Source organism: Globicephala melas, chromosome 2 (genome assembly GCF_963455315.2).
Source record: "Globicephala melas chromosome 2, mGloMel1.2, whole genome shotgun sequence".
Classification (NCBI taxonomy): domain Eukaryota; kingdom Metazoa; phylum Chordata; class Mammalia; order Artiodactyla; family Delphinidae; genus Globicephala; species Globicephala melas.
In genome coordinates this window covers 118,019,521-118,042,619 of record NC_083315.2, presented here as the reverse complement: position 1 = coordinate 118,042,619, position 23,099 = coordinate 118,019,521, and the positions used below count along the sequence as shown (strand labels likewise).

At 33.9% G+C, this 23,099-nt stretch overlaps 1 protein-coding gene across 6 annotated transcripts in view; it reads right to left on the bottom strand.

Moving 5' to 3' along the window:
- Positions 1-23,099, bottom strand: part of MIA2 (MIA SH3 domain ER export factor 2) — a 111,221-nt gene that overhangs the window by 6,819 nt on the left and 81,303 nt on the right. For 5 of the 6 annotated variants that reach the window (XM_060294769.2, XM_030854843.3, XM_030854841.2 and 2 more), the window contains 5 exons: positions 19,963-20,030; positions 18,650-18,732; positions 16,863-16,991; positions 13,500-13,658; positions 696-818 (listed from right to left, as the gene is read on the bottom strand). In XM_060294769.2, the coding sequence (XP_060150752.1) occupies positions 696-818; positions 13,500-13,658; positions 16,863-16,991; positions 18,650-18,732; positions 19,963-20,030 (562 nt within the window). The remainder of the gene's footprint in view (positions 1-695; positions 819-13,499; positions 13,659-16,862; positions 16,992-18,649; positions 18,733-19,962; positions 20,031-23,099) is intronic. The other variant, XM_060294772.2, reaches the window with a different exon arrangement.

Sequence of the window (23,099 nt, the reverse complement as noted above, 5' to 3'; positions counted from 1 at the left end):
TTATTCAGAGAAGAATGAGTTTCTAAAATAATACATGTTTCAACTGGATAAATGCCTCCCCTAAAATATATACCCTTTCCTGAAGAAACCTTCAACTCATAAATTTTAATTTTCCACTTACTTTTAATCTTTTTATTTCCTTAATGTTATGTACTTCTAATAGATTCACTGGATATATATATTTCCCAACTTCAATGGGTTGCTGTGAAGTGGTTTAAGAAAAAGAGCCCCTGACAAATAGTTGATTGCTCAGTAAAATTTAAATCTACCTAAGCATGAAAGGTTTAAACAAGGTAATTGATTAACCCATCAACAGAGTATGCACTCAAATTATTTTTCTGGTAGACTGTAACATATCCATTCACACCAGCCTGATTTCCCTAATTACTAAACAGGATATATGTCAGTGGACTGGAAAAACTAGAAAATTAATCACGGAACACAGTAAAATTTACCGTCTTGGGTTCATATAGTAAACTCATCACAATGGTGCCCAAACCAACCACCAACATATGTGCAGACGCCATGGATGTGTACAAAATAACAAGAAACATAAAACCAGGAAGTTCTCAGGAAAGAGACTGTGGCCTTAAGAGCTAAGCAGAGATCACAATTATATTAGTCCTTTATGCAGCTTCCAGTTCTTTAGTATGCCACCATTATTTAAAAAACACATACACACAAGTATTTCTTACCCATTTTATCCAAAGATGGCATATTAAAACTTCTGAGTTCTGCTGGTCCAGAAAGTCTACCAGAATTAGAATAAAATCTGTCTTGCCTTTGTGGAGGAAGAACTGGATCAGGATACGGTTGGCCTAGAAAACACGTTTTTAAAATATCTTCATTACGATAAAAATAAATCGAGTTTCCTTAAGTTTCATATAATGAATGTAGATATTTTTCTTGCTTTCTAAAAGACTGACACAGGGACTTCCCTGGTGGTGTAATGGTTAAGAATCCACCTGCCAATGCCCGGGACACGGGCTTGAGCCCTGGTCTGGGAAGATCCCACGTGCCGCGGAGCAACTAAGCCCGTGAGCCACAACTACTGAGGCCTGCACGCCTAGAGCCCGTGCTCTGCAACAAGAGAAGCCACAGCAATGAGAAGCCTGCGCACCGCAACCAAGAGTAGCCCCCACTCGCCGCAAATAGAGAAAGCCAGCGTGCAGCAACAAGGACCCAATGCAGCCAAAAATAAATAAATAAATTTTAAAATAAATAAAAGACTGACATATATTCTGGGTAGATAACAGTGGACAATTTTAGGAAAATTACACACTTTACTAAAGGCAATAACTTTGCTTTTGCAGTAAACACAAGTATAAATGCTACCCTGGAGTTTGATAGATTCCATGACTATGTGTAAATTAGAATATATGAATAGAATTTAGTTACATATATTAACTTTCAATTTTAATAACAGTGGAAGGAAGCAGATACATCAATATATCAAAAAAGGCTGTGAGAAGCTAGCTACTAGCAAAGAAAGAAAAAACAGAATATGCTGTAAACATAGCAAGAAATTTAGCAGAACTGACAACGATAAAAGAAATGGTCACCAAAGCAGAAAGAGTTATCATTGAGGTCATCAAGTGATCAAATTTTCAGTAACTTCAACATTTTGGAATTTAGCATCCCTCCAAGACTAAAGGGAAAGATCTCTGACTCAAAAGAGGAATGGAAGGTTCACAATACTCAGATTAAGGATATCTGGAGAGACACAAATTTAGGCACAGACTCTGAGGTGCTTCTACAGCCAGACTCCTTTGTCATTTACAATGACAAACTGGTAATAATTCATGGGTCTTTGTGGAACTCATCATTCTTGAAAATATATAGGTAGTCTATCTCATCTCCGATAGGTGATGGTAGACTTTGATAGATTAAGTAGGCATTTGCCAATCTCCAAAAATATGGCAAAGGACAAAGGGGATAAACTGTGTGACTCTCCCCCACCCTAACAGATACAGACAGATGGCCTCAAACTACCTTCCATGACTGTCTCAGGCTGTGGTTCATAATGTGAACTCCATACAATGTTGGATGTCACTTGTCATCTGACTCAGCCACATGGGACCTTATTGACACATCTTTCCCACACAAAGCGAAGGATACCACCTGGCAACAACTAGAGTCAATGAAGAGAATATTTAATGAGCTCTCAAGGTTCAAGGGATGTGACTTAGAAGAGGAAGATCCAGATAGTCTTGAAGGCTCATTTCCTCCCCGTTTCAGAGCTGTCTCAATGGTCTGAATGAATTAGCCCAGTGGAAGAAAAGGCCAATAACAACCACTGAGATCTAAACTGAATTTTCCCTTTCTACTTTAAACATGGGATTAATTAAATGGCAGAGCTGGGCAAGGGGATAAGGATAAGATGGGGAAACCTGAAAACTTCCCAACTCTTTCTCAATCAGCTCTCAAGATACCATATCATTATTTTGCTTCTAAAATACATCCCCACAATATCAATAACCTCAGAAATACAAAATTTTGCTACAAGTATTCTATTTTATCAATTATATGTCCACATTGCCCTCCTCTGGGATAATTAAATCTACCAGCTCCTATTATGTGCCAGGCATTAGTGATACAAAGTTGGTTTTGATACAGTCTGTGCCCTTATGGTGACAGAAACAAATAAATTAATGCCTTAAATAAAAGGGCATACAAATAATATGAGAGATGGCCTATCTAATTCTGATTAGAGGAGTCAGAAATGATATCACAGAGGAGGTAAAGCTTGCCCTGAAAGAAAAATAAGGAAGGATGAACAAGTAAACAATGGTATTCTGGTCAAATTCAAATACACATATACATGTATATGTACATGTACACACACACACACACACACATTTAATGTAATAAGATAAAACTATGTAGAAAGCATATGACTAATCAAAGACTAAAATACAAATAAGGACATGAATGGTTCCCTTCTTTTTTGCCTTTTTACCTTTGTTTCCTACCACCCTTCTAAGAAAAGAGCTGATTAAAAAGAAATAATGGGAGAAGGAAAAAAATCAGAGAAAAAAATGAATAAAAGAGTGGGAAGGAATGTACAGTGCATTGTGAAGCAATTTCGTAAACTAAAAATCAGAAAAAAATTCAAGATGTCTAGTTCAAACAGAAGTGTTATTCATCTCTTTTCATTCCAAAACAAGTCTTGGATTGCAATAGTTCCTTGGGTAACTGTTTAATAATTTGGGGGTCTATCACATAACAAGAACATCAGCATGGTTGAGAAGAGAATTATAAAGATGGATAAAGGGTTTGAATTTTTTTTAATTCAATACTGTTTGCTAATCAAGTACAATAAGCATCTTCACATAGAATGTGAAGAAATAGTTTAATCTAATGATTAAGGAATTTAAAAGGAATGGAAAGCAAAATTTCCAGGAAGTAGTTGATAAAAGCATTGATATGGACAGGTTATGGCTCTGGAATAAAGAGACCGATGATACAGAGAAAATGTCTAAGAAACAGACCTATGCAAATATGGACATTTAAGATAAAAGTGATATTTCAAATTGATATACCAATATACAGTATTAAAACAACTGTCTATCCAATGGGGAAAAAAATAACTCTCCAACTAAACATTAAAACAAAAATAAAATCCAGACTAAAGGCTTAAAAATCAAAACAAAATTTTAAATATTTAGAAGAAAACAGAGAATATATTTTTAATCTAAAGATAAGTCTTAAATAAAACAAAAATTCCATAAAAATAAATTAACTTACCTATAACAAAATTTGAAAACTTGTTTTTTGATGTATAACAATAACATACATAATAATAAACTAAGAAAATATTTGCAAAATATAAAAGATTAGTATCCAAAGGATACTAAGAATTCCTATTAAGCAAGAGGGAAATGGATCAGGCAATTTACAGGAGGAAATACAAATGATCAATAAATATGAAAAGAGGCTCAAGCTTACTAATAATAAAAGAACTACAAAAAATAATCAAAGGAAGAAAAATGAGAAAACTTTTAACTCATGTGGCTGGAAATATTCAAAAAAGTTTTACATCAGGTATTGAAGAAATAGCTACTCTCAAATTCTTCACACATAACTACTCTTGAGGCCAAAGGGCAACATTTATTAAAACCGAAACTACACATATCTTACTTCCCAGCAATTTCATTAACTGGACTCATCTCTAAAGAACACATGTGTAAAACAAAAAGTGTTAATTGCAGCATTGTTAGTAATGGTGAAACACTGGAAACACCGTATATGTTCATCAGAGGAGATTAGATAAGACTGGATAAATATATTGTGGTATATTCATATATTTATTTATACAGCAATTAAAATAATAAACTTTATATTAAAATGGAAAGAATTCAAGAATATATGCTGATAAAAACTTGATAAAATAGAAAAATACTTTTAAAAAAATCATATATAGACTGTAACTTTACACACGTTAAACTCATGAGTGGTTGCCTCTGCGAAAGAAGGAACGTAATGACCTTCGGAAAGGAAACAGAATAGACTTCAACTGATATAGTGTGCTATTTATTTTTATGTTTTATGTACCCATTCTCTCTCTCCCCTTCTCCCTCCCTCTCTCTCTCTCTCACACACACACACACACAGCTACATATATATATATATATATATATATATATATGAAACAAACATTAATATGTAAATTCTGGGAGGTGATATACAGTATTTTGCTATATTATCTATGTTTTTGTTTCTTAATCTGTAAAATGGGAATAACACTCTTAAGATTCTTCAAATGATTAATATAAAGCACTTAACATAACATCTGGCACAAAGTAAGCACCCCAAAGTAACTGTAATGATAAATTAAATTTTTTATGATTATAAACTATATTAAAACATAGTATTGGCTAGTCTCTTTCAAATCTAGGACCATAAGCTTCAAGTAGATATTCAACATTGCTCTGTAATCATACCACATTTCACTGACATTTAAACAGCTTCACTCTCCTAAATGGCTACTCTGTACCTTTTTCTCCCTCCAAATCTCTGACAATCCCCTCCTCTCCTATCCCAAGTTAATGATCTTGCATATCAAGAAACTTGATGCAGGGACTTCCCTGGTGGCACAGTGGTTAAGAATCCGCCTGCCAATGCAGGGGACACGGGTTCAATCCCTGGACCAGGAAGATACCACATGCCGCAGAGCAACTAAGCCCGTACGCCACAACTACTGAGCCCGCGTGCCACAACTACTGAAGCCTATGCGGCTAGAGCCTGTGCTCCTCAACAAGAAAAGCCACCGCAATGAGAAGGCCACGCACTGCAACGAACAGTAGCCCCCGCTGGGCACAACTAGAGAAAGCCCACATGCAACAATGAAGACCCAATGCAGCCAAAAATAAATAAATTTATTTATTAAAAAAAAAGTACAAGGAGGGGAAATGACATAATTCACCTTTAATGCATATCTCTCTACATTAAGTAGCACAAGATCTGCTGAGAATTAAGATTCTCATTCTTCTCTATTACTTCTCTATTCCTAGAAAAGGAGGCTGTGAGGCTAGATAGAGGAACAGAAGGACACTGAAGTCAGAGTACTGAAAGATCAAGAGGGGCACTGAGAGGTCAAGAATACCAAAGGGTGAAAAAATGATAAAAACTGAAACTTTTTTCATTAAAGTATCTGTGGTTTTCTTACTTTTTTTTTAACTTAAAATTCTAACAAAATAAAGTATTTACATGAACTTAGACACAATTACTATCTTTCTTGTTAGATTCATGAATATATTACTGATTAATACCTGCACTACATATTATTTGTAGATATAATTCTCAAGAATCAGTTAAAAGACTAAAAGCCAAGAATCCTGCAGATTCATACCCTGACAGTCAAAAAACTATCCTTTAAATTCTAGCATTACTTTTCTTATTTGAATTATTTGTTACTAGTATTGTTGAAACATAGTTACTAATTACAGTTTATAAAAAGCATAAGAATATTTTGATATGCATGCCTCTTAAAATGTATTAGTAACTACTAAATATGGGAGTTAAGAGATCGTATTTTAAGACTTTCTAAAAACTTGCTTAAATTATTACTCTTCAAGATTGCTTACTATGCACAGCTTTGTAAATAAGAGCAAGTACAAAGAAAACAAGGCAATTACTTAAGTGGAACTAAACAGAAAAATCATATATTCCTTTCTTCCAAAAGGTAATTTTAAAATCTAAGAAATTATGTTACCCCAATATATTTTTAAAAAGATAGTTATATAATAAGTGAAAACACATTATAAAAGTATAACCCCTCTGGGTAGACTGCATTCATGACCTCAATTCTTCACCCTTCCTTGTAGCCCTGTTCTTAAGAGGTAGAATATATATCCTGCCCAATGGTTCCAAATTCTGTCATGTGACTTGCTTTGCCAATCAAATGTTAGCTACTGTGATTCAAAGAGAGGTTTTAAAAAGCACTTTCATGTGTTTGCTTTTCTACTCCTGAACTTCAACAGGATGAGAACCGCACAGAATAAAGTTCCACTTCTTACAGAATGAAACACTGAGCAAGGTAAGCCACACTGATTAAATTTTTGTTGCAGTCCAATATTTATTAAGAATTTATAATGGGCTTGTTATTTCCAGAACATTTTCCTGTTAAAATTCTAATTCTGATTACTTATGATATGTGAATATTAACTTATTTATATTATTTATCAAGAACTTTTTTCTGCTTTAATTGTAAAGATTTCTATCTAAATTCATAAGATGAATAAAAATAATCAGAAAACTGTCCCTTAAACTGAATGCTGGTTTATAGGTGTGCTCAAATTGTAAAATAATCATCAGGTTAATATGCTTTAAAACACCTGCACTTTACTATATGTGTATTGTATCCAGATAAGAAGGTTTTTTTTTAACTTTTGATTTTAAAATAAAGATTCCCAGAGAGCTGCAAAAATAATACAGAAAGTTCCTGCATACCCTTTACCCAGTTTCCCCAAATGTTTACATCTTTCACAAATATAGAGCAATATAATAACCAGGAAACTAACATTGGTCCTATGACTAACGTGTATAGTTCTTGCCATTTTATCACGTGTAGATTTGTGAAACCACCACCACACTCAAGATACAGAACTATTCCATTACCAAAAAGATCTCTCCATGCTACCCTTTAGTCACATCCATTCTCCTCCCCCTTCCATCCCTAACTCATGGCATCCACTAATCTGTTTTCTAGTTCTATGATTTTGTCATTTCAAGGATGTTATATACATGAAATCATATAATATGTGACCTTCTGAGACTTTTTTTTTAGTCAACATAATGCCCTTGAGATCTATTCAAATTATTGCATATATCATTTCTAGTTCATTTCTAGCTTGATTCCACCAATGTCAGAGAACACACTATATGATTTCAATTCTTTTGAATTTGTTAATGTTTGTTTCATGGCACAGGATATGATCAATCTTGGGAAATGTTCCCTTGGGGCTTGAAAAGCATGTCTATTCTGATGATGATTTATCTGATGATTTTTGAGGATTTTTTTGGTGGTTGCTCTAGGTATTAACATAACTTATCACTGCTTACTGGTGTCAACATTTACCAATTTGATTAAATTGTAGCTTGACCTAGAACAGGAACTCTCCCAATAAGAAGTTTTTAAGAACTGAAAAAGGTATGTTCATCAATTAGGTTTAGAAAAGAATGTGTAAATAGTCTTTGGTTTTACTAACATTGTATATTACAATACGCTATTTGGTCTACCAACTAGATTGAACATTATCTAACAAATTCAGCATTAACCATTAATACCTAACTAAATTTTCTTTTTTTTTTTTTTTTTTTCCGGTACGCGGGCCTCTCACCGTTGTGGCCTCTCCCGTTGCAGAGCACGCGCAGGCTCAGCGGCCATGGCTCACAGGCCTAGCCGCTCCGTGGCATGTGGGATCTTCCCAGACCGGGGCACGAACCCGTGTCCCCTGCATCGGCAGGCGGACTCTCAACCACTGTGCCACCAGGGAAGCCCTACCTAACTAAATTTTCTACTACTCAGATAAACAGATTACACAGCTCACTCAGTTCATCTCTCTCACTGTATATAAGGACTGAGGTCCAAAGAGATAAAACAAGTTTCAAAACACATAAAACGATTAAAAAGAGTGAAGATTAGAAACCAAATTTCTTAATTTCCAGTCCAAATACTTTTTCAGCTGAACCATTCTTGCGCTACGACATGCACTCTAAATTATAAACACATAAAAGAATGTTAGATGAACATATACATTACACTGCAGAATTCTGGAAGAAAAGATGATTAAAACCTATATTGGTCTATTAAAAGATTGATTTGCAGCTAAAAATAGTGAAAATAAAATGTTGATTACTTGAAGAAACTAGATCTATACTGTTAACAAAACTTCTAAGTAATAAAAATATCTGAAATATAATATACAGGAAAAAGACAAGTTAGAGTATATCTTTTTTGACTATATAAGGTAAGAACATTCCCCCCACCCCGAAGTATTTAACAGTGCAAAAACAAAAGATTCCTTGGAATTATAGAATCATTTAAAATTATTTCTGCTTACTCATCTTAAGTAAAGAAATTTTTTTTTAATTTTGGCCAGGTACTAACATGTTAAGGGAATATAGGAATTTTACAAAGTATGCTTAATAGGACTAAATTACAGAAAATCTGAAACAACTACGGAGGCCACATCATTCAGAAATTTAGTTATTCTCGTTGTCATTATTTTTTAACACAAGTGTTTTAAACTAAAATATTTTAAAATTTAAGAAAAATCTTAAAGACACAATTATTACTAGAAAGCAGGACTCTTCATGAGTCCTGATAATTCAACATAATATAAAATGTACGTAGGGGGAGATTAGATTATTGCCATCTCTTATTTTATGCAAGTCCACATTTTAGAGCTGAGAAAACAGTGACAGGTAAAATGAAAAACTCAAGATTATACAAAAAATTAATATCAGTGTTATGATAAAAACCTAGGTCTCCTCCTTCCTTATTCAGTGTTCTAATTTACCAATTAGCTAAGAGTAATACAAAATAAAAGAATCAACCCAGAAACCTGTTCAGTGACTATTTAGATGAAATAGGGATGTACTGAGGGCAAACACAGAATATTTTTATAATTTTACTCTAGGTGAAAACAGGGCTAATAGCTAAATACATTTATCAGCATTGCTCCAATTCAAGTAGAATCTTTGGAGTCATTTAACCCCACTCATTCGTAAAGTATAGGACAGTCTCTAAAATTCCTTTGCTCTTTCTGTAGAGTTATCCTATTTCATTAAGATTAGCACTGGCACAGGTGCCCCTGTGTTAAACCAAATGGATCAGTTACATTATTTGGAAACACTCTCTATCGAATGGATATATATCTCTTCTATGAAGACGTTAATTCAGAAGCTCACGATTTTGAATTTTCAGTTAGACTTTGAAAATAATGGATACCAGGTTCCACTTCTAGCATGGCAGATTCAGAAGTTCACAATTTTGAATTTTCAGTTAGACTCTGAAAATAATGGATACCAGGTTCCATTTCTAGCATGGCAGAGTAAGCTCATAACAGACTGACCCTCCTACATATAATAAGTCCAGACAATTTACAAAAAATAACTACCTGAAGTGTAGTTACTATAGAAAACAGTATCAAAGTTCCTCAAAAAATTAAAAATAGAACTACCATATGATCCAGGAATTCCACTTCTGGGTATTTATCCCAAAAAAACCCAAAAACACTAACTTGAAAAGATATCTGCATCCCCATATTCACTGCAGCATTATTTACAATAGCCAAGACATGGAAACAACCTAAGAATTCATTGATGGATGAATGGATAAAGAAAATGTATATACACATACAAACAATGGAATATTATTCAGCCATAAAAAAGAAGGAAATCTTGCCATATGTGAAAACATGAATGGACCTTGAGGGCATTATGCTACGTGAAATACAAATCCTGCATGATCACACTTACATGTGGAATCTGAAAAACCAAAAACCAAACTCATAGAAAAAGAGATTCGATTTGTGGTTACCAGAGGTGGGGGGAGAGAGAAGGGAAACTGGGTGAAGGGGATCAAAAGGTACAAACCACCAGTCATAAAATAAATAAGTACTAGGGATGTAATGTACAACATGATGACCGTAGTTAACACTGCTGTATGATACATAGGAAAACTGTTAAGACAATAAATACTACGAGTTCCCATCACAAGGGAAAAAAATTTTTTTTCCTTTTTTTTGGCTGAGTCACGGGGCTTGTGGTATCTTAGTTCCCCGACCAGGGATCAAACCCAGGCCCCGGGAATGAAACCACCGAGTCCTAACCACTGGACCGCCAGGGAATTCCCAAACTTTTTTTCTTTTATTTTGTATCTATATGAGATGATGGATGTCACTAAACTTATTATGGTAGGTAATCATTTCACGATGTGTGTAAGGCAACACATTGTGCGGTACACCTTAAACTTACACAGTGCTGTGTGTCAATTATGTATCTCAATAAAACTGGAAAAAATCAAAAAATTTAAAAATAATGAAATAAATAGCTGAAGACTCAGGACCATGAACAAAAGTAGGCAGATTTGGGAAAGGAGTGGGAACTTGAAAGAAGGGACCCATATGGGGTGAGTTTTCCTTTATAGTTTAGCCTGAAAGCAGACCACAGTCAAACTATAGCACAGAGCAGTCAAAATTCACAGAACTTTCTGGCTTGAAAAACCAAAGGACAGAGCTCATGAGAGCCAGAGAAGTGGAACCTAAAATTCTGAGTTTTCTGCCCAAGTCTATTGCTGCCCCTGAACCACACACATGTGAGGCAAACTTAAGCAGTTTTCAGCAAAGGCTAAAAACTGAACTGATATTTGAGCTGCTACCCACCACAGGAGAGAATAAGTCTACAGTTTCACCAACTTAATTGTCTTGTAACACAAAACAAACAACAGTCTTCAGAGAAATACGGTAGAATCCTGAACCTCCACAATGTCTATAATACAATCCAAAATTAATATACAAAGAAACAGAAAAATGTGACCCATTCTTAAAGGGAAAATACAATTAATAGAGGCCATCCTCAAGATGACCTTGATGTTAGAATGACCATACAAGGACTTTAAAGCAGATATTGGGGTTTAAAAAAATACTTATAGTGATTTTTAAAAAGTAAGAAATTTCAGCAAAGAAATCAAAACTTAAAAAAAAAAAGGAAATTCTAGAACTGAAAAATACAATACCTAAAATAAAATTGTACTGGATGGGCTTAACAGCAGACTGGAAGTGACAGAGGGAAGAGTCACTAAACTTGAAGACAGATCAAAAGAAATTATTCAACTGAAAAAAGAAGGGAAAAAAATTGGAAACAAAATGAAAAGAGACTGAGACCTGGGACAACACCGAAATGTCTGAAAAATTACAGGTTTCAGGCAGTTTTTAAAGGACATGTAAAATTTGTTCCAATTTTATGGATAACAGTCACTACTATTTGAGCTCTAGTTTCAGCTCCTCACCTGGCTGTTTTAACCTAAGATTGTTAGCTAATCTCTTCAGGGACTCAATGCCCTTCTCCATTTAGTAAGGGCACTGAATAGATTAGTGGTTTTTAAATTTAGCTAATCCTCAGAACCTCCCAGGGAGTTTTTTAGAAATACAGAGCTTACCTCCAGAGTTCATGTTCAGAAGGTGTAATATAAATCAACATTGTAAATCAACTATACTTCAATAAAATTTACCCAAAAAAAAAGTGTAATGAGGTGAAACCCAGGTATTTGCATTTTTTTTTGAAGTTCCCTAGATTATTTCTGATGATAAGCCAAGTTTGAGAATCACTACACTGGATAATACTTGGGGAGGTAGGCAGAGCATGTGACAGGGACTCTTGGTACTGACAGCTTGTAAATTCTCAAAAGGAATGTCCTCTACAAAGATATACAGAAATATGATATCCAACAAAACCCTGAAATCAAGTTCCTTAAGAAAGGGGCTGTAGTTTATTAATCTTTATTTTTATCACAGCTAAACTTTAAAATGAAAGTTACTCAAGAAAAAGTCCTTGAAAAAAGGATGTTCTATGCCACCTGCTAACAGATTCTTAAGTTTTTAAGTCACAGCATATATATTTCTAAATATAAAAACAATGAGAAAAAATATTCAGCTTTCTGTGAATTATTGGGGTATTCATTCATTCAACAAATATTTACTGGGCAAGTACTACAGGTCCAGCATTGTTCTAGGTGCTGGAGATACAGCAGTGAACTAAAGTGACACAAATCTCTGTCTTTATGAAGCTGATATTCGAGTGATATCAAGCCGAGGAAAGTGATATCAAACCAAAGGAGGTACCACTTCATAGAACATACACACTATCAAAGCAAAGGCTAATTCTTGGAATTAAAGGTTTGTTTATCACAGTATTCTTACCTCCAACTCCTCAGGAAGCAATCTGAACTAGTATATTTTTTTAATTGTAACTAATTTATACAAAGCAGGCATAGTTCATTTTACATAACAGTGTCTGTCCGTGAAACACTATGCATAAATAAAAGTTTAGCAAGCTGAATAATTTAAAATACATCCCTTGAGAAAGTAGGGGAGATTTTAGTTCTATCAGGAGAACAGCAGTTATTGCCTTACTTCAGGATGTTCTACTGTGAGTCTTCTGGTAAATATATTTATTTTGGCAATTAATCTAAGATATACTGTTCAAGGTAAAAAGACAATTACAGGCTTCCCTGGTGGCGCAGTGGTTGACAATCTGCCTGTCTACGCAGGGGACATGGGTTCGAGCCCTGGTCTGGGAAGATCCCACATGCCGCGGAGCAACTAGGCCCGTGAGCCACAACTACTGAGCCTGCGCGTCTGGAGCTCGTGCTCCACACAAGAGAGGCCGTGACAGTGAAAGGCCCGTGCACCGCGGTGAAGAGTGGCCCCCGCTCGCCGCAACTAGAGAAAGCCCTCGCACAGAAACGAAGACCCAACACAGCCAAAAATAAATAAATAAAATTAAAAAAAAAAAAGACAATTACAAGAAGGTGAATAGTATAACTGCACAGAAGTGATGAAGGAATTGGTATACCTAGGTTTATGAATGCATACCAAAAAGGAACTCCCTAAAAGATATAAAACTAAATTCTGGGAAGGGCATGCTTAAGATGATGAGGGGGATTTTTTTCACTTTCCTAATTATACATTTCTCCATTGTTTGGATTTTCTAACATAAATATAAACATGTATCACTTCTATGAGCAACAAAAACAATAAAGACATTCCATGGGGCGGCGGGGGGGCAGGGGGGGTGCAGAGAGGACAGCCTTCTGTAATGTGAACAATTATCCCTAATTATTCTATTTGGAAATGTGTGTATTGTTGTTTTCTAATATATATCATGGCTTTTCTTAAGACAGGGCACACACGTTCTCTTCTTTTCTTCCATTCCTGTATGTTGCACATACTGCTTGCCTTTCAAATAAACATACTAACATACTCTTTCCATACCTGATGGAGGAATCATCATCCTACGATCTTGTTCCCAGGGAGGTGAAAGGGACCCAGTGTCAGATGATGCTCTATGAGGATCAGTTAACCTATCAGAGCTTGATTCTCCTCTTTCATTGGTAATCTGATGGTCCAGAGGATTCCCTGGGCCTCTTGAGCCTAATTAAAGAAGAAAAATACAACTATGTTTTATCTAAAAAAGTATTACAAGATCCACCATCAAATAAAATCCAGACCTTTTTAAAACGGAAAAACAATCAGATTCCAACAAAGTTTCCCTAAGACACATTAAACTGTAACTCTATCCTACCAAAGCCATTTCTAAGACAAAAAGGAAAAAATAATTGTCATGTACATAAGCAAACACTTGCCTATAAAATATTTCTAAATGTTATCACCATCATTATTTACACATAAAATCAGTGGTTAAATTGAAAATTATAACCACTAAGTCTGAAAAATAAGGGTAGAAAGTAAATTGCAAAGCAAGAGATGTCTATACCAGATATAATAATTACAAAATCAGGTTTTTGTTGCTTAAACTAATATGCCAATAGTCAAAAAGCACATGATGCCTTTAAAACAGTCATCTTAGAGGCTAATATACCTATTTCAATATTTCTGAAATGACTCGAAGTTTTTTTTTTTTTTTTTTTTGCGGTACGCGGGCCTCTCACTGTTGTGGCCTCTCCCGCTGCAGAGCACAGGCTCCGGACGCACAGGCTCAGCGGCCATGGCTCACGGGCCCAACCGTTCTGCGGCATGTGGGATCCTCCCGGACCGGGGCACGAACCTGCGTCCCTGCATAGGCAGGCGGATTCTCAACCACTGCATCACCAGGGAAGCCCTCGAAGTATTTTTTTAGAACAACTCTTTTAGAAATGTACTCAGATTAACTTAAGAGCCACTCAAAAAATTGGATCTTAATGTTGTAACATGACTCTCTACTTCTGCCCCAAAATGATTTTAACCAGTCTGATTACAAACTTTATATCTGCCAAATAAATTTGGCTTTAAATGGCTTCTAGCAATTTCTAAATATCAAATTCACCCTCAAAGACAGCTCACAACTCTGAAGGCGAGTCTAAAACAAGAGTTTCAAAAACAACAGCACTGTCGAAATAAACAGTTTGAACAAGGTAACACTCATTTGGATAAGAAAAACTGACATGCTAACATTTATAAAGAAGGAGAATCATTTTAAAGTTCCTTTCCTATGATCACAGAAAGAATGGTACCTCAATTAATAACCCATATTCAATTAAAATGAAAAATATTAAAAAATTTTTAACATTAAATAACAAAATAAATTAATACTTCATCTGTCACTGAGGGGGGAATGAGTTCAAAAAACAGTTTTAAAAAAATTGTTTTAATAGAAATCTTTCTACAATGCTTCCCACATTTCAGTACCTCCTTTAAAAGAAGAGACTAAAGCAGAAACTAACACACCACTGTAAAGCAATTATATTCCAATAAAGATGTAAAAAATAAATAAAATATAAATCTTAAAAAAAAAAAGAGACTAAAACTAATATGACCTTTTCATGGTAACTTGTACAAGTAAGTATAACCATTTTTTTTAATATGTAGTAATCTTTAAAATTGTCCTATCTACTCTCTTTTGTAGAGTCAGGAGGCCAACTGACTTTTATATCAGAACGTCAACTTTTCCTTCGTCCTTCTAGCATGTTCATCTTTCTAATCAGTTCATTAGAAGAAAAAGGCTGGGAAAGCAGAAAATTAAATCAATGAGACATGTGCGAGAGTCCATTAGGCTGTTTGTCTAGAGTGAAGGACAGATCTTTAAAGGAGACATTCAAAGGCTTTCTCCTGATTGTTTACTTCCAGAGAACAAAGTACAGGCCAAGTGACTACCAGGTGAAAAACTGCAAACATGAAAACGCTAAAGGTTAAGATTTTTCATTCAGTCCAAAAGTTACATACAATTTACTCTAAAAAGAAATTATTTTCCTATACTCAACCTTATTCAAACATCTATCTCATCCAAACTTTCAAAAAAAAAAATGATAACAAGAGGAAGGAAAGGAAAGGTCATTCTTCTCTGGTGGGTCACAGAAACTTTTAGTTCAAAACAACTCTTTTTAAGACCTGCTGATAACTTACCTAAAACTTCTGTAGCTTTTCTAATGAATAGTAAAACACACTTGCAAATGCTAACCACACTGTATCTTGAAAGTAATTTAAAAAGAAAGGAAAGTAATTTAAATAGGAGAGGAGAAATCAAAGGTAATTTTTACTGTTATTCCAAATATTCAGTTGACTACAAGCAATCCTTGACTTATGTCATTCAACTTCCAGTGATTCACATTTGCAGTTTTGCCAATTATATACCCTTATTTCTAGGGCACTGTTTTTCAGACTGCTGGCTACAACCCATTGTGGTACATGAAATTAACTTAATCTTAACTAGCATTCTTTTTTAATGAAATGGAATAGAACTGAATAGAAAATATCAGAAAGCATCAAAAATAGTAAGGGTAGTGCTATTTCATGTGACTGGTTTCAATTACATTTATGTTGGTGTGTATAATATGACATGATATAAACACAGATTTGGTGCTAAAAACCTAAGACTCTTGATTTTGGAATACATAGGTTTGAATTTTGCTACAACTCAAGGGAAAATTTTAAAGTAACTTGACAAAGTAAACAAAATATAGTTGAGAGATCAAAAGAGTAAAACTCCAGATATACAGGTAACATCAGGGTAAGCGCTGATGAGGTAAATGCAGAAATATCAATAGCTAATGCTTGAAGTGGCGCTGGAAATTCTCAAAAACACATAAGAAGGTAACAAAGCAGACAATTTGGGGTCAGTTTCTCAAAGTATTAACAAATGATTTAGGTCTCTTTTAGGTTCCCATCAAAACTCTGCCTTCAAGAGAGCACTTCTGAATTCCTTGTTTTTTGTTTTTTTTTTAAAAAAAGGATCTTTCACTTGTTGATTTTCTACCATGAAAAAGATCATGATAATAAGGTAAAAAAGATTTTTAAAATTCTATATTCCAATAATGTTTCATTAAAATTCAATTTTATGTATCCTTTATAAAGTGATATATAGTATAATACAGTTTTTAAGAAGTTAAAATATGATTTTAAAAGATATATATCAAGTCCTTGAACAAAATGTAATCCATTATAACAGTGTTTCTAAGGGAAAAATATATTCAAATTAGATGTCACAGAGCTCCTTTTCCAAACAAAAGTAACCCAGAATAAGTGCAAGGAATGCCTGTATTTTGCAAAGATTTATTTTAAAGATCATTTTAAAGATAAGTTGAGATGAAAATATAAAGTAAGGAAGAAATCTAGAGTAATAAAGATGTTTAAACAATATACCTCTTCCTCCTCCCCCTGGAAGCAAAGGTGAGAGTCTGAGTGGACCCTCCAACAAAGTTGGAGGGGAGAGAAAAGCTCTCATTTCAGGTGAAGGTCGACCCAATGGTGAGGGACCATATGGGGAATGCTCTGGAATAATTAAAACAGCATATTTAAATTCATAGTTTCAATTACCTACACTACAGATTAGAATCCCATTTCAACAATTACCTTCGGGTCATTCTATTGCCAATTTAAGTTTAATCCCTGTCTTAAATACTAACCATGCCTTGGGTTTTGCTGATATGGGATAGAATTAAATATTGAACCCTCTGTTTTTAAAGTCTATCTACCAAATGGACACTTCAGTCAATAAAAACATCATCTCCTTGGTAACTAATACACTTGAATAACCATACAATATTAAGCAAAGGACATCATATTTTACAGTAGTAAGAGGACTTCAGGGGCATGAAGTTTGTTTGGTTTTGTTTTGTTTTTAATGGCAGTATGTTTCCAGATATTTAAGCTGGTGAAGGTTGTAACATGGAAGGGCTCTGTTTAAATCAGGGCCAGTCCCAGATAGGCTGTGTTGGGCCATGAATTACTTGAGAAAAGCTCACATTTTGAAAAGTAGGAAAAAAAAACCCACAAAATACTCTGAAACATCAGAAATTACTTTTGATTCATCACCAGTGAAAATTCAGTTTACATAAAATAATTCATTAAATAAATCACTTTATCTATAAACCATATAACCAAGAAGAGCCTTATCATTTTACAAACTTCACCATTCTCAAATAATGGTTATACTTTCAAAGATCAAAAATCAACAACATCAAAAAACAAACAAACTTAAATGCCACCAAAATAACACTTTTCCAAACATGTTAAATTTTATTATGTAGCTTATATAATATTCAAATATAGTTACAACAAAAGATCAAAGCATTATTTACCCTGAGACTTTTTTGCTTTAGATTCAGATAAAAATTCCTTCTGAATAATTCCCCCCACTCCAGATTTTGTTCCTATTTGAAATCCATAACAATCTTCTATTTTTTAATGTAGAAATACTTTCATTTTAATGAAACTGGACTCTCAAAAGTGATTTTTATAACTTTTCAACAGTTATTAAAAGGGGAATCTACCTATATAAAAATAAGTTTGTTTTCACTGCCCTAGAAGCTTAATTCCAATTCAACCAAAATTATTTGGAAAAATTTTAACTATTTGGAATAGTATGAGATCATAAAGATGCTAACTCATTAATGAATGGACAGAAATATTAAATACATCTTCTAAAGAACTGTTTCTTTTAGGGATAATTAAAGCAATCAAAACTCATATTATTAAGGTTTTCCCAACTTTTTAATGAATACTTTTAAATAATTTAAAACCAGTTGTTTTAATTCTTATTTTTATAATTCAAGCAAATTCCAAAGAATAGTTAATATATAAACAGTCACAATGCTATTCCATTTAAGCAATCCTTATTCATTCTCCAAAAAAATAACTAATGAGTACCTTACTATGTACAAAGCACTTTGCTTCTCAAGGAGCTCAAGGTACTAAACATACTTTATCTTAACAAATGCCACTGAGAAAAGGAGGCAGCCATTATTTACATTATTGCGAGAGAACAAAACTCAGAAAATTGGGAGACCATGAGAGAACTCAGATTAGAACCCTAGCTCCAAAATCTAAAATATTTATTAGCAGTGTTAATTCACACTAATATAAACTATATATGCAATATGTATAAAAATATATGCATTTTAAATGAGGGATTAAAAAAAAAAAACTACCTCTGCCAAATGCTGTATTTGGAACATCAAGTGCATAAGGATCTTTTTCTAAAAGTTCAAATTTAAACTCTGTTTCAGTTAACCTGCAAATAAAGAACAAACATCTCTAAGTTACTCATCCAAGAAAAGCACCCACATTTCAAGAAACTGCCACTATTAAGTACAAGCTACTCTTCACTATCTCAATATCTACATAAGAGAAACAGATCCTTTAAAATTATTCTGACCAAAATACCTTTCCATATCCCCCACTATTTATTTTGCGGTAACAGGTTCCTTTTTGCCTAGTAATAGTGATGTTTTGTTGAGGCTTGGAATTGTTTTGTTTTGTTTCTTCAAAAACAGAGTATAAAGAGTACTATATCACAGAATCCAAATTTTAGAAAGATCTTGAAGGGTCCTCCAAGGTCAACCAGTTCAAGTCTATTATTTTACAACTAAGGAAAGTGAAGCTAGCAGTTTAAATGATTTATGCAAAATGAAAGTACCAGGATTAAAACACAGGGCTCCCAGCTCTGAGTCCCATACGCTTTCCATTATGTTATCCATATGATTCCAATCATAACATAAAATTGGAATCTGATTAACTCATCCTACTATTTTACTCCTAAATTTTTTTATCTGAAAAATATGACATTTTAAAAGAATCTTATTTCTAGTTCTTCACCATCAGATCTGAAATGAAACATTTAATCATTCAGTTTTCATTTGTGAGTAGAAAAGACAAGAAGACTAAAACTAATACTGGATAATGTTAATAGTACATTCTGTCAAGAAATTGTAACACTATGGGAAGACTTTCACAATCTTCATAGAAAAGCGTTTACTCTTCCCTTTGATTGTACACTGTACCCTTTTATCCTCCTATCCATTTTGTTATTGTAAAGCAATGCCATCCAATGCAATAAAACCAGGGGAAAAGAGAAATAATAAACATTCTATCCACTTATTCATTAAAAGATGCTAATACTCCGAGAAGTACTATATCAGAGAGATTCATCCTGTCTATCTCCATCTCTGGTAATCTCCTGCTACCTACACTGGTTTAAAAAAAAATTTTTTTTTAAGTTACTTTTTACAAAAGAATCTGTGAAAAGCTTCCTTCTGTTAGAGTAACCTCTCCAAGACAAGTGTTTCAAACAAAAATCTAGTAACTCCTAGTAAAACTAATAGATACTTTACCACTAGATATGTTGGGTTCACTGAAAGCTTTCTTGTTTATCCTTATAAAAGTATTAACTAATTACTAAAATGACAACTAAGAATAAAAGTCATAACTAAAGTTTTTAAAGTATTCCCACTAAGATACTTACTTTTGTCTGTTGTGAGCATTTTCTTTCCTTAAATCATTGAGGTTTCTTTCAGTAGTTCGAGCTGCCAACTTAAGGAAAATAATATATCTTTAAAAACATTTATGAAAACTTAAAATGAAAGATAAGCATATATAAATATCTCAATAATGGCATACAAATATCCCAGTCACTTAAGTAACTAAGTATCCATTTCAGTAAACTCAATGTAAAAAAATTCTAATTCAGAAAATTATTTTAAAAGGGAATGAGTTTCATATAACCAGAAGACATGAGCCTAAGGCTGCAGTTTAATCATGTACTTGCAAGAAATGCTTTTAGCTTGATGTGAAGTCAAGGATTAGCATTATTTGGTGCTGTAAATATCCAAATAAAATGACAAGAGCAATGTAACAGGACCGAAGCTTAGGAACTGAGACTCAGGATCATTATGCATGGCCGCATTGGCTATGGAACAAAGTAACCGCTTCTGGAAAGAAATCACTATAATTCTGTGAACCTATAAAGGTCTAAAACAGTTTCAGAGCTGGTAAAGGCCATTTTTTTTAATGGCTGAATATAATCAAAGCATGCTGTGTGTTTATTAAGTACACAGCACTGTATAGATATATTCCTTTAGTCTTTTACATTTGCTTAGAGACACTTTCATTTAATAAAAATCAGAGTATATATGTTTTAGAAAAAAAAGCTTACACTTATACCAAGAACATGAAATATACCCAAATAGTTGTGGGCAAAATTAAGCTTGTATAGAATACTGCATGTTTCCCAGTTATTCTGTGGACTCTCCAGATTACAAGCAACAGGGTGTGGAACATCAGACCTGCCAGATTAATGCAATCCACTAGAGCAAGTGTAACGATCACAAAAAGGTAGGTAAATTAACTCAGTCTGTAACTTTTTACAAGTAAAAAGAACTATATTATCAAATGTGTTCACTTAAAATGGTGAACTGCACCTGAGAATTGACTTTAACTGGGCACCAAAAATGTAGCTTAACCACATTTTAGCACTCAATATCAAAAAGATTCCATGTGTGAATCTTTTTCTGATATATAATTATATAATCAATTTTGTACTAACAAAAAAGAATACTACACCATAACAATTTTAGTTAACAAAATACCAATTCATTTCACTTTTAATAATGCAGAACTAAAATCATTTCTAAATGTTGTCTATAGTGTAACATATTTACTATTAAGCATATGGCAAAAAAAATGCATAGTTAAGTCAAAAGTAAGTTCTACTCTGATTATAGTATCGTATATATTAAAGATATACCTACAACAGAGAAATATAAAAATAAACTGATGGCAATGATTCATACTTGAAAAGTTTATACCCAAAGGTTAGCAAAAACTGTAATTACAGTGAATAACTGCACTGTATTCCAAAACATTCGTATTCAGATATTAAATATTTACAATATGCAAAAAAGATTCTATTAGGAACAGGTGTTATGGAAAACGAAACAGTCCCTATAAGCTTAAATCTGTGGTAAGGACAAATATAAATGACCATAGTACCTGCCACGGGATACAAAAAAGCAAAGTACTATGACAGTTTGAAGGAAGAAAAGATTAAATCTAACAGGATGGAGCAAAGAAATGCTCAATAGAGAAAGTAACATCTGAAATTATGAAATTATTTATAACAGTAAAATAGTGGAAACAAACTAAAAGTTTATAAAATGAGAAAGGTTTATATAAATTATAAAACATTCATAAAAATATCTGTGATACATTAAGAAAGCAGGGTATAAAACGTTAATATATGATTTTGTTTTCTTAAACATATATATGTGCTTTATGTCTAAATGTATCAAAAAAGTATGGAATAAATTAAAGTAATACTGCTGATTACTTCTTTGTACTTTTCTACATGGTATGAACTTTTGTTCAATAAGTATATATTATTTTTATAAAATCTGAAAAATATCTTTTCAATTTGAGACATGAAGGGCATATTTTCTGCATGTTTTAATTTAAAGTCAATGTCATTATTTACTAAACAAGAGATTCAATGTATTGAAAAGAAAAAGTACAAGACTTATGAATCTGAAAGGTCAATTTTTCAATTTCCAATTTTCCCTCTCTAATCATGTGACCTTGGGCTATTTCCTCACCAGTAAGACCTGAATAATAATACCTATTTTACAGAGTTACAGTGTGGATTGAATGAGTAATATATGTAAAATGCCTTTAAGTGCAGTGCCTAGAACATAAGAGATATTAATAAACATCAGTTCCTCTCCATCTTGAAAAAGTAATTTGCATCTGAGTATTTAGAAACTGGTGAGAGGGCTTCCCTGGTGGCACAGTGGCTGAGAATCTGCCAATGCAGGGGACACGGGTTCGATCCCTGGCCCGGGAAGATCCCACATGCCACAGAGCAACTAAGCTTGTGTGCCACAACTACTGACCCTGTGCTCTAGAGCCCGTGAGCCACAACTACTGAGCCTGCATGCCGCAACTACTGAAGCCCATGCGCCTAGAGCCCGTGCTCCACAATGAGAAGCCACTGCAATGAGAAGCCCGCGTACCACAATGAAGAGCAGCCCCCGCTCGCCGCAACTAGAGAAAGCCTGTGTGCAGCAATGAAGACCCAACACAGCCAAAAATAAATAAATAAAAATTTTAAAAAAAAGGTGAGGAGTGGTGAAGAAGACTAAATTCATTTCCAAGCCCAGCTTATTAATTCAAAAACAAATCTTCACTTGACCACTCAATACAGAAGCATACAAAAATCTCAAAATTGGGAAGGACCTTGATATTCAACACATATAATCTCTCACTGTAAGTTGAAATCTCCATTCCAAGAAACATCCATGCCTAAAAACAAAAATACCTTCCAAGCTTCAGTATAACAACAGTGATAATTTAACAGTTAATATCTACTGAGTGCTTACTATATGTCAGGTACCTGGCTAACAGAATTATCTTATTTAACCATCACAATAACTCTATGAAATAGGTACTAATGATATCTCTGTCTTTAGGTAAGGAAACTGGTGGTAGATGATAGGGTCAGAATATCAACCAAGACGGGTTGACTCCAGACCCCATATTCACCCACTGTGCAAACTGCTTCCCCTTGAAGACTGCAAGGGACAAGTCTTCCAAAGGCCAGCTATTAAC